We start from the raw sequence: 12903 nt of genomic DNA on the forward strand, positions 1-12903 counted from the left end.
AAACATTCGAATTAGGTTGCATAAATATCCTATGACGAAAAGTTAATCATCGAGGGTTTCGTTTTTCTTAATGAAGAAAAATGTAATTATGCAAGCCTATTGTTGTTGTCATAACAACATCTACAAAATAATGATGCATTCTTACCTGCTCCAGAGCGGTACTAATTTTGGCACTTGACAGCGATAAAAATTTAGATGAAAGTGTGTATTAGTTTTAGTCAGATTTTAGTAGTTTGATTTCAGGCAGCACAATGAAACTTTAAAGTTTTGTCAGAGTTATGGACGGGGAAATAAAGAAGCCCTCCTAGTTTTTTTCAGGGAAGTAATAGGTGCTTGCCTCACTGCATGCAAATGTTCCACCGAAACATTTTTCCTTTTCACTATTTTGAGTGAACGCTGTTGCTGTACTCTGTATTTAGCCCTGCCCAAGATGACTGTGATTGGTTTAAAGAAATACAAAGAAACCGGAGCTTTGTTTTTTTTTTCTACAGCAGAATTATAATAAAGTGCAGTTAGGCTATTCTACACAATGCTGTCTCGGAGCTAGAATGGTATGGCTATGCAAGACTAGAGATGCACAATATAGACTATTTACCGTGATCCAATATGCTGATATTTTCCAGCTCATTTTGGCTGACTGCCAATACTGATATATGCACATATTTTGTCCACCTAATGGCAGAGAACATCAAGTCTGTCCTGTAGTGGAATTAACATATTATTATGCCTACTCTTACTGTGATTGCCACTGGCAGATGCAGGCATGAAATACAGCGCTTTTCACATGTACAAATTCCCTTGGCAAGATTTACCAAAAAAAAAAAAAAAGCTACATTAACTTACATGTGAAACATGGCACATTTATTTTTCTCTAATATTTCTGTCACGTTCGGCATTATCTGCCTGTCCGTGCTCATTTTGGGCTCATGCTCGTGTTTCATTTTATCTGCTGATACCAATGATGCCCTGATATCATCATGCATCCGTATTTCAGAGGTTATTCTCGTCTATCGCAAGGTTAATGGAAAAGCCTCAGTGTCCATAATACAACATACAGACTCTCCTCAGTAAATCCAGTTAACATTGTCATTTCCAAACTCTAACTGTCAGAGCAGAAATGTTTTCTCTCTCTGACCGTCATGGTCACCTAGCATTAGCATTACCGCCACAAGCTGTTGTCACCATTAAGGAGCAGCAACTCATTCAGAGGATGATTCACTCAGCTGTTCATCGAAATCCTGTTTAGCGTCTGGGTTTAACTTGAGAAGACAAAACTAAGTGGTTAGATAACATTAATACAGTTATCCAACAGTGTTTCTTTGGTGAACATCTAGGACGGCTTAGATGGATCATCAATCCCTGAACTGACTCATTGTTTCTATGAAAAATGTCCAACTGAGAGTAAGGCTAACATGATGTAAAGCACACCTGTGTTACATTAGCAGCCCTAAATTAACATCCGTTTACTTTTTTACAAATGTAAGAACGTTTGTGGTTTGTTTCAGCTGCTTTGGTTCCATTTCTTGTCATGAGAATTATAGGTGAGATTCAATCGGAAATCTGTTTCTTTAAAGAACCCAAAACTTCAGGTAACAGACAAATGTAAGGAGATACTGGAGTACAGCAGCTCAAATAAATAAATCTACTGAACAAGAGATATTATGGACAGTTGAGGAAACTCAGCTCACAAGACTTTGCATGAAAACACTGCCTAGTTCTTGAACATTATTTAGTTTTTGTTTGTTGACGGAAAACATAAGACATTCTGTCATAGTTCTCACCTTGAAATATCACTTTTTACTTACTTTTAGCCGCGTTTTCATTGTGAAAAGTAGCGACTATGTTTTGTCATAGTTTTTTAAAAAAAACAACTTTGTCTCTGTTTCTTTAAAAGGTCAGCGATTATAACCAATACACTTTTTGTCAGATTCAGTGACTGTCTTCTTTTTCTGTTGGCTATGTGTGCAGAAAAGAAAAACCGTTGTTGTTGTTGTTGTTGTTGTTGTTGTTGTGTACAGCCCTTTTTTTTTTTTTTATAAAGGAGTTACAAACAACAGCAACTGTAAACAATAAATCTGGCTCATACCAGCTACTTCAAATGCTAACCTGCTAAATGTCAGTTGTCTTCCTCCAGAATTTCAAGCTCCACCTTTAATGTTCAAAGATCAAGCAGAGGTTGTATCCAATTGTGTATTTCGTGTCACCTCCGTGTGAATCAGTGTCACGGCTGTTTGGAGATGCAGAGACTTGTCTTCCCTAGCAACTACAGTTAAGCTGTGACAACCTTTATGTTATTTCTTTGTATCACAGCGCTTCAAGCTCACTTCCTCTCTGCAACGCTGAACCTTTGATAAGCCTGTATTATGTTGTCATGGATATGCTACCGAGGTCTGTCAGAAGGTTTCAGTCAAGCCATTTGTGCGAATGCAAATCTGATTACACTAATTAAACCTCAGGAAAAAAAACAAAAATGTGGGCATCGCAGAATTCACAACTGTTTGGTTTCAGGTAATTTTAGAGCAGGCTTATAAAATCCCTGAATCTATCTGGGTGTGTGCCCTCTTCACTACATCAGCATGGCACCTATCATGCCATGTTTACAATAGCATGAAGTGAGCTTTTGAATGCATTATTAATGGCTTCTTTGAAAGTCACAGGGCTCAGTGCTGCGAGCGTGGGAGGGAAGTTGGCTCGGTAGGAAGGAAGGATATCGGAGATCCCTCATCCCTACCTTCGCCTCCTCTGTTCCTAATTTAAGTTCATCATTTAAGCTACTCTTTCTTTTTTTATCATCTTTCCCTCGCTCCTCAAATATTTTAGCTCTGCCTCACCAGCTCTTCCCCTCTGCGCTCTTCAAAGTTCTCTCCCCTCTTCATCTCCTTTTTTATCCCGTCTCCTTCCATCAAATCTATCCCCACATGCTCATCCTGTTTTTTTTTTCTCTTTTCCCTCCTCTCTACTAATGCCTCAAAATATACTTTCCCCTTGCCACCTACTACCCCCATCCCACCCTCTCCACACGACTGCACCCAATTCTCTAGCGTAGCAGTCAACGTGTAGCTGACTGAGTGTGTGCGTTCGTGCTAAGGTGAACACAGGGCTAGCCTATTTTTAGCGGCACAGCTAGAGAGGAGAGGAGCAGAAATGATCTGCTTCCCTATAGTGAATGTAATCACTAACAGCATCAACTGCTGCATCTCGGTTTTAGGGGCCGAAGAGATGGAGGGAGGTAAATTGGTAAGCCAGAGGTGCTAGTCTTTCTAATCCATCCTTGTCAAGGCACTAACACTTTGGCAAGCGTCAAAACACCAGTGGGGAAAATTTAATAATGATAAAAGCTTTTGGTTTACCCTGTAACAAGACGCGTGGGCAGTCCGACCACAAAAATAGTGACTGCATGATTTTCGTTCTGGGCTTGTCGGATTAAACAGATGGCGCTCGCTGATGAAATATAAGTTATTGTACAGTTTGTTTCCGCATTGTAGCAGCTGATAAAGCCCCAAACTGCAGCGGGAGTTATAGCGTAAGAAATATTACTCTCTCTTCACCTGAGCGCAGTTTGTCTCTCTTGCTCCTTTGCTTTTCAACTCTCCTTGATTGGTTTCGAGAGCGAGAGGCGTGCGCTTGATGCCAATGCCCCAGAGCGTGTCCGTTTACTCACTGTGCCAAACAGGTAAATGCTACAAACAGCCATCAGCTCGACTTGTGAACTGTAAAACACAGCGTGGCTTTGACTGGTTACTCTGTTCCCTCTCCATGTCACCCTCCGAGGGACTAACAGAAAATATGCTACATGGCAAAAGAGTGACGGATTTGTTTTAGCTCCCTTGTTTTCACCACTCTTTATACTACTTTTCGCTTCAATTTTTGCCACGCTCGGTTTTTATCCGGGGTTCAGGTTTTCATGTTGGGTTCTAAGTTCTGAGCGCCTGTCAGACAGGTTTTCACTGCCTGTGACAGGATTGTACGTGCCAGGCTGTTCTTGGACGCTTTTGTTTGTGGTTTTAATAAGTGTGGCACTGTGAAATTCTAGCTCTATAGTTACTTGTCACCACATTTTAGGAGATCAATAGGTTGTGTGTAGCGTGTGGATATCTAGCTACAAGCTTACTATCTTAAAAAAAATAAAAAATAAAAAAGGAATTGCATGGCTGCCAGTTCTGTGTAGTCTGGGAGATGATGGGAAGGCAGCAGGTTTTCCCAGCTCAGCGCTGAATTGGCTGATTGCAGTCCTGGGTTTGCGTACTGGCACGTTCCCAGGGATAGAATCAGAGACGGCAGTGCCAAGTTCACTCAGTGAGGACAGGACAGTCTGCTAGACTTACGCTTATAGATGTCACATCACCACAAGCTGAACAACACAGAATTTGTTTTGTGTGTGTGTTTAATTCATAAATCTTACACGATTCAGAACCATGAACTTTTGCTCTAATATTTCATTTTATTTTTGAAAGGGAATTAGTGTTAATAGAAGGTTGATCCCCAACACATCACATGTTAAAGGTGTAACATTTCCGCTTTAAAAGGTATCAGAACTGTGACCTCATGACTGATTTGTGCACTTAGATTATCTCAAACGACCCACCAAAATCTGTAATTCATTTAATGTAACTGTACATTTTATTTTAAGTGTTTGGTGGCGACATACACATCACATATGTCAGATAGTGCAGTGGGAAGAAGAAGAAGAAGAAGAAGTAGAGCAACTAGGAAGGAAATCATTTTAATATTTTTTTCATTCGATTGTTTGTATGGATCACTCACGATGAATTAGATTATTTGAGTGATGATATGATTGAATTCACCACACAACTTTATTTACAATGCCTGTACAGGTTGTCAGCTTATCTAATGCTAAGGTGGTAGTTAACATCATGTTACTGAACATTAGTTGCAGCATTTTTTTTTTTTTTTAGAATGCTAGTCTAATCTAATGTCTGCTTATGTAATCAGGTTGAATTAGCTCTTAGTTCTGAAGCCATATGATTCCCCACAGAGCTCTGAATTCAGTTGAGTGTCATATGGTGTCTAAAGCTCTTGAAAAAAACAACAACAAAAACACACACAAAGGATCCCATGCGCTCCAGATGTTAATAGGCTTACTGCATAGGCTTTATCTTGTGGACGGTCTGCCGCCTACCAATCTGCTCGACGTATCTTTTAAATGGCTCTCAAATATGCTCGTGACATAAGATGTGAATGCAACAGGATAGCACTAGCGGCAGTACCTTCTGGAGGTGAAAGGATGAATTACAAATATGTTCAACCACATGGTAGAATTTCACAATGTACCCGATGCACCATGTGTAGATAAAACACGGCCCTGCTTGTTTATTCCTCAGATGAAGCGTCATTCATATGCTAGAGCATCATTTTCAGGCTTATTTAACCCTTCAGTGATACTTTGTACTCTGTGGATGGAGGCGTTGTCATCCTGGAAGAGACCGCTTCTGTCAGGATAGAAATGTTTCCTCATAGAATAAAGGTGATCACTCCACACAACTTCAGAATTGATTTGACCCTCTCATCTAAGGGGACGAGTGGACCCAAACCTTACCAGCAAAATATCTCCCAAACAGAATCACTAGGTCCCTTCACTCTGTAGGAGTTTGGACTTTTCCTTTAATTTGTCACCCATGTTTAGCGATGATGTGGAGTTAAACCGTGCCTACAACTGACAAACCAGATTGATAAAGACGTTGACTGAAGAAGTGCTTCATAAACGCTGACTCTTTAACCCTCGTTCACTGATGACAGGCTCGTTTTCGTCATGTCTCTCAAGTCATCTGGATGTACAGACTGTATTATATGAGTTGCACGAGTTAGAATTTCAGTCTGTATGTATCAAGTGCTAAAGCTTCGCTCTGCACTTGTGTGAAAAATCCAAATCGACCCCGAAGCCCACACGGTAAAATCCTGCAAAGGGGTCATACCTAAGCTAGTGAACTACACAATCAGTAAGCCACGTGGAGACCTTGGATGGTCGGGGTGGTAAGGAAGCATTGAAGTGATTCTGTCTGGAAGCTAATGCCGCATCACGGCTACAGAATTGGATTGTTGGGAATGGTTACTAATCAATTCGCTTCACTTTGAGCCACTAGTGGGGTGCCCACATTACATCCCCTGACTGCCTCGCAACATGACTGGCTGAGCCCACTTCTGACACCACAAATAGGAAACTGGATAGGCTTTGCCGTGCGTGGCTGTTTGCCCTCTCAGGTTTGTACAGGAGAGTTTTAGATGGGCAGATAGTGTGTCAGATTGGGTGTCTTGGTCTGTTAATGTATCCATGTAGTCCAGGTCGTGTGTACAGTGAAGAGGCAGCTACGTTTCAGAGTGTTAAAATCCAGTGTGTCATTTAAAAGCGTTCTGCTGGGACTGTGTCAGAAAGTGACAAGCTTCAAATGTTTGAATTTGCATATTCGTCCTGTGTCCTGGCTACACATTGGTATTCTGTTGTGCGCATGGATAATGCCACGCTAAGAGTGGAAGTAATTCCTCTTGCCACATGAATAAATGTGGATGGCAGTCATTTGCTCTTGTTCACCCCCAGGGTTATGTAGTGGCCTGTATTAATCATCATTCATACCAAAAAAATATATATAAAAATACAGGATTGTTAGTCCTCAAAGTCTCCTTCAAGCTTGCATCCGCTGTTTGAAAAACTTTATTTTTAAGTGCTCTCACCAGCTCCTTTGGGCATGATTTAAAAATGGATATGGAGTTTTTTAGATAAGATGTTTTCTCTTTGCAAACATAAGTTTCTCACAGTTTTTGAATATTTTACATGAAACAGGTTCACTCTTCTCACTCCTTTGTCTCCCTCCTCCTTTTCCTCTCCAACCTCCACCGTCTTGTCCTTGTTCAGAACTCTGTGAACTTCGTGGATGACAGTTTCCCTCCTGGACCTCGCTCCGTGGGCTTCCCCGAGGGCGACAGCGTCCAGCAGCGAATCAAGAAATGGCTGCGCCCCCACGAGATCAACTGTAGTAACTTCAAAGACCGAGGCGTCAAGTGGTCGGTCTTCCGCACGCCGAGACCCTCTGACATCCTGCAAGGACTCCTCGGAAACTGCTGGTGAGTTGTCACAACTAAACACTTAGGATGCACAGGACACTAATCAGTTCAGACAACCTAGAGACAGACCATTTCTCTACAAAAGACCTACAAGGAAACAACAAACAAACGAGGAACGTTGCGGTGGTTAAAGCTTTGACCCAGGACACCAAAAAAGAACAGCAAGAGCCCTAAAGTAAAAGAACATTTTTCATTCTGTTCAATCTCTACAAACTGTCAGAGGAATCCAAAGCAGACAGCAGATAACACCTCAGTCCGTGTGGTTTTTGTCTGAGTCTGCTTTCGATGAACACTGCAGCCTGAAGCTACTAGACGGAGATGGAGACAGTGACAGAGAGGCGCAGAGGCAGCGAAAGAGTAACCGAAGAGCAAGAAACTGAAAAATTGGGAGGCCGAAAAAAGAACGAAGGCGAGCGTTAAATGAAAGAGAGAGCGCGGTGGAGTTGGACAGATGTACAGATACACCTGACAGGGAGATTATTCACAGGGGTGTGGGTCCGGACACATGCTTTATCTCCCTGCCCTTGTTCGGTGTGTCCTTTGGGGTGTGTGTGTGTGTGTGTGTGTGTGTGTTGCCATTCCACCGTCTTCCACCGCACACAACAAAGAACAGTCAGTCACAAAGTTGTCCCGATACAACTTTTCGCTTCATCACCAGCGCTCACAGCTTATCAAAAATAACCCTCCCCAGAGCCAAATCCTGTAACTCGCAACAGGATGTAACCCAAATTCTTCCTCATTGGCTTCATCTCTCTGTCTCACTCCCTCACACACACACGTTTGTCCTAATAAACCAGCAAACATCCCGGCTAGCCAACCAATAACAGCAGAACCGAGCAGTGCCAGTCACTTTTGTCCTTGAGTACGGCTGCAATAGAGGCTGACATCAGAGTCACATTATGACACTGCTAATTGGATTTTCATTGGATTCTTTTTGCAGATTGGTATTTCATCTGCGACTGAATGGGCCAATCGGCCTCGCTCAGCTGCCACTTGAACAGATGGAATATAGCTTTAATAATACACGTATCTAACCCCACGCAGACTTTAAAGTGCTGCTGCGCTAACACACAATGATGGCTGGAGTGAAAGGGATATTCCTTTCATCCGTAGATATTGTGATACTCCCGCCAGTGGCAAAAGTAGCAACTCCGCTGTGTTGGTAATAAGGGGGATCAAAAATACTGTATGTGCAATATCAGCAGTGAGTCAGCGGCATACAAAGGCAAATATTTAAAGCTTATTCTCTCAAAACTGCTTCTTTTCGGAGCTATTTCATTACTATTATATGATCTCATTTCTACGTTTTCAGATAAATTAATGTTCACTTTAAAATATATTCCTTTTAAGTCGGATCCTTTTCACCCCAGAAGCTTTCTCTTGTGTAAAGAATTAGCATTTTCAGATGTATCCGGATTTTTGATTAACTAATTTCTCTTGCAAGCTAATGAGGGGAAGCAAGTCAGTTTGTCATTGCTGCAGGGTGAATTAACGGTAATGGGGAGGTAACCAGAAGGCATAGAAGCTTGACTCATCAAATGTGATTGATTTTCAATGAGGGCAAATTATGTAAAAAAAACAAAAAAAAAAACTTTCATAACTGCTCGAGGTACCTTGTGGTAGTGAATGTTTTAATTCCACATAAACAGTTTAATGGCTGCTTGTCAGTCTTTCGCTTTCATTTCTCCGATTGCCATTTGAAATTCCCTAAGTGTTCCCGTGTTGTTGACTAAAGTGGGCGTCCATTCAGCCTTCCACTTGTCCATCACAATCAGCTGGTCATTTCTGTATTTTCTTCTCCATTTGTTTCACCGTCTGATTCACATTTCCTTTGCGATTTGTTTCAGTCACATCCTCTCACTTTCCCATCTGCCCATCCTGATCCGACGTTTCATTTTACACTTCATTGAGTCGAGCCTTATCTCTCCTCAGGTTCCTGAGTGCGCTGGCGGTGTTGGCGGAACGTCCGGAGCTGGTGGAGAGGGTGATGATCACCAGGACCATTTGCCCAGAGGGAGCTTACCAGGTTCGACTGTGTAAAGACGGGACATGGACGACGGTGCTGGTGGATGACATGCTGCCCTGCGACGACTATGGCTACCTCCTCTTTTCACAGGTCAGAAGAATGTGGGGAGTCCTGGAGGGAGAGCAAACATATCACCTTATATGGAATGACATAAATTTGGCCCACTGAAATTCAGTTGCATAAAATCGTAAGGATTATTTTTTAAAAAAATGATATGTGGGGTAAACATTCAATCAGGTGGTCCGTTACAGCTATTGGCACATCGTGTTGTGCAGTTGAATTGCAAAGCCTAACCTCAGCCCTTGCCACATTTGTCGGGGGCATCAGATTTGAGACGCGCAAACATCGTCATCTGTGGCTGATTCTCCCTCTGATGTACATTCCTCTGGTGCAGTTTCGCTTTAAAATCTTTCTTTGCATCATACACACCAGACACTGCCACCTTGATGTCTCAGACACAGACTATGAAGTGTGGGTATTCTTTGTTTTTTTGCCAGTAGAATGATGCAATGGAACATTACTTTTGGTAGAATTTTTAAAATAAAAGTGTTAACATCTATTACATTCTGCTGCCATATTTTTTAAATAGATTTTCCCATTGGATGAAACAGTTGGGCTTTTGAAATCAGATCTAAGTTTGCAAAAAGTACAATTTAAATAGAGAGATATGTTTATATATTATTTGCTTAACACGCTACATGTGGATGCTTGACAGAGTTGCACCATAAATCAGTGTCATCAAGGAATCTGTAAGTCTTCAAAAGTCTTAAATAATTTCCTCTTTTTAAAATAAGTATTAAAGAATCATATATCCTCAATTACTATTCTTACCGACGTCTGAACTTTTGTAAAGTTTATTTCTACTACTTGTCCAAATCATGATAAAAGTTTTTATTATTAATTGTTGTCATACGATCCTGGTAAAAAAAACAACAAAATGTGTTACAAATGCCCATGAATTCATGTGTTTGAAGAATTGTAGGCCTTATCATCCCAACTGGTTTTAATTGCTATATTTTCATACTTCTGCCAGTGAAACAGGCATTAAAGTGCATTCTGTGTGTCATTTAAGACTTAAAACTCTTAAATTTAACTTGGTGAACCCGGCAGAAAGCCTGAATAATAACCTATTAATGAGTTCAGACTAGTTCATTATGTCGCTTTTCATCACAAGCGCGTCTCAAAGGACCTTACAGAGGTGGAATGTCTAATTAATCAACAATTACAGGACAAATGAAGTATTGAATTATGCAGCAAATAAAGCGCAGGGAAATAAATGCAGGAATCCGGACATGCTGTAGAGACATCCCGGAAAAACATTGTACTTTATCTTCACCTTATCTGGCACAAATGACCTGTTCTTCCTGAAAAGACAAGAGCAAAACAGAAAAAAACACAAGTGGTTTCGGTTAGGGCAAGTCAAAGGTATTTAATTCACCATGATGACTGTGCATGTAAGGAATGCTGGAACAGTGATTTGCATGATAATAATGACTAAATAAGATATTTCACCTCTGTTATCAGGTTATCGTGTTCAGAAACCTTTAAACATTTGAGTCACAGCCATACGCTGATAACACCTTAAAGCTCATACTAGTGCAAAGACAACAGTCTGCTACAAACGCGCTTCTCTCGGTGAGTCATCCTCGAGCTCGTGACTAAATATTTCCTCCTTCTCTTTCCCGTCATTCTAGGCCCAGAGGAAACAGCTATGGGTGGCGCTGATTGAGAAAGCCCTGGCTAAACTCCACGGCTCCTACTTTGCCCTGCAGGCGGGGCGTGCCATCGAGGGCCTGGCCACGCTGACCGGGGCTCCCTGTGACTCCCTCATGCTCCAGGTCAGCTCCACCAACCCTCGAGAGGAGCCCATCGACACGGACCTCATCTGGGCCAAGATGCTCAGCTCCAAAGAGGCTGGGTAAGAGAGAGGGACGGGATGGGAACGTGGGTGTAGTTACTCTACGGGGAATAGATCAAATGATAAACAGTAAACATCTCTTTGGGAAAAGAAAAAAGACTTTGAATCGATATTTTCTCTCATCACGACTACAAACGCTAAGGTGCTATAAAGCTACAAAGGTGCTGAATGCCAATTTGCCGCATATGTCCGTAAATGAAAGAGGTCTTCTAATCAGCACTTTGATACGTGAGCTTTCAAAGCAACATGAGACGACTAGCACAACTCCAAAGGGGCCAAATCATCTGTGGCCAAACTGCAGGCCCATCTGCCAGAATTATTATTTCAAGTATTCTTTAATACATCAAAGGAAGGGAACAGCCTGGAAAAACAAGAGATCGTTTACAGCTTGCAATAAAGAGAGACAAAGTTCATCACCAAAGAGGATCAGTGGGATATATAGATATACACACATGAATCATATTTGTTTTTTGTGGACTGTAGCTGTGTACTGCTGCCAAACTTAAACAGTCCAATTAAATGGGAACACTGTTTTTGATCACATCTATATCTCCTAGGTTCCTGATGGGTGCATCTTGTGGAGGAGGCAACATGAAAGTAGATGATGTTGTTTATGAGTCTCTGGGTCTGAGGCCTCGACATGCGTATTCCATCTTGGATGTACGAGATGTCCAAGGCTACAGGTATGGATGGACCCTTCTTTTTTTTGTCTCACCCTCATCACTTCTCTGTCTTCATTTATTATCATTTATCTGCTCTGTTGTCTTTTCTTATGTCCGTTTTATCCTTGCAGGAGACAATATGGTAGACTTTTAAGGGAAACATCAAATTAAATTAAATGACTGTACATTGTTGGCATCCGGCCCACATGTCTTAAATTATACAGTTGATTCACTTAAACAAAACATTCAGGCACCACTTTAGTGGGAGTAGCTCCTTCAGGCCCCTGGCTCTTAAGCAAAACTCCAATTCAATTTTCTTCACGGGCAGTGAAAGGAAAACCGACATGGTTTGTATGGGCATGAAATTCCCCCGGCTGAGTCATCAGTGCAACAATTAATATCTGGTTTTTCCCTGTCAACAGGTACAATTCTGTCTGCTCCGCAAGCAGAGAAGTTTGTTTTCAGTTGAAACGTAAGATATACTGCTGCAAAAACTGACAACACAGTCTGCAGCGTAAATCAGTTAATATGTAAAGTCTTGGACGAGTGCAGCAACCACAGCGGCTGTTGTTTTGTTCACAAAGGCAACAGAAAAAACAACTTATAATGCCATTCTAGTATTTCAATCTGCAGTCAGACATGCATCACTTTTATGTTAATGTTCCTCACGGCTTCATTTAGATCAGAGTGAAGGGGAACGCCACAATAATCAAGTGATATGTTTTTCATACATGCGAGTAGGGACAGTACATCAGGTGACACACAGTGCTTCATAATCCAATGATTGAAAAAAGACAACATCTGAACTAATAGCAAGTTTAATAAATTGCCCGAAGCTTTTAGTTTACTTGTGATGTCCTTAAAGTTCAAAATTCTGTCCATGTGTGATGATAAGTCTGAAGTGAGGAAAAGTACACAGTGTGACTTACTGTTAGTTCCTGACCCGTCCTGTCTCCATGTCAAGGATCATTTATAATTAGAAATAATTAATGAAGTCAGAGCTGTTGAGCTGTGCCTAAATGCGTGCAGCGTTCTCTCTCTTTGGAGAGACACATGTGAATTGTGTTTCTGCCTGATGCTGCTGGTATTTTAAAAACCGCTGGAAGCAACAAACCAAACTCCTCCCGTTAATGGTTTGTCAAAACCCAGATTACATCTATTATTGATAAGCTTCATTAATCAGGCTTTTTGTTGTTGTGATCACAGTTAGGTGTTATATT

The 12903-nt window shown here is 41.4% G+C and overlaps 1 protein-coding gene across 2 annotated transcripts in view; it reads left to right on the forward strand.

Annotated features, from left to right (window-relative positions):
* Positions 1–12903, forward strand: part of capn15 (calpain 15) — a 48986-nt gene that overhangs the window by 21178 nt on the left and 14905 nt on the right. For both annotated transcript variants that reach the window (XM_008301073.1, XM_008301072.1), the window contains exons 3-6: positions 6869–7077; positions 9010–9193; positions 10798–11021; positions 11579–11704. In XM_008301073.1, the coding sequence (XP_008299295.1) occupies positions 6869–7077; positions 9010–9193; positions 10798–11021; positions 11579–11704 (743 nt within the window). The remainder of the gene's footprint in view (positions 1–6868; positions 7078–9009; positions 9194–10797; positions 11022–11578; positions 11705–12903) is intronic.

The sequence above is a fragment of the Stegastes partitus genome, unplaced genomic scaffold, assembly GCF_000690725.1.
Source record: "Stegastes partitus isolate 25-593 unplaced genomic scaffold, Stegastes_partitus-1.0.2 Scaffold1626, whole genome shotgun sequence".
Taxonomy (NCBI): Eukaryota; Metazoa; Chordata; class Actinopteri; family Pomacentridae; genus Stegastes; species Stegastes partitus.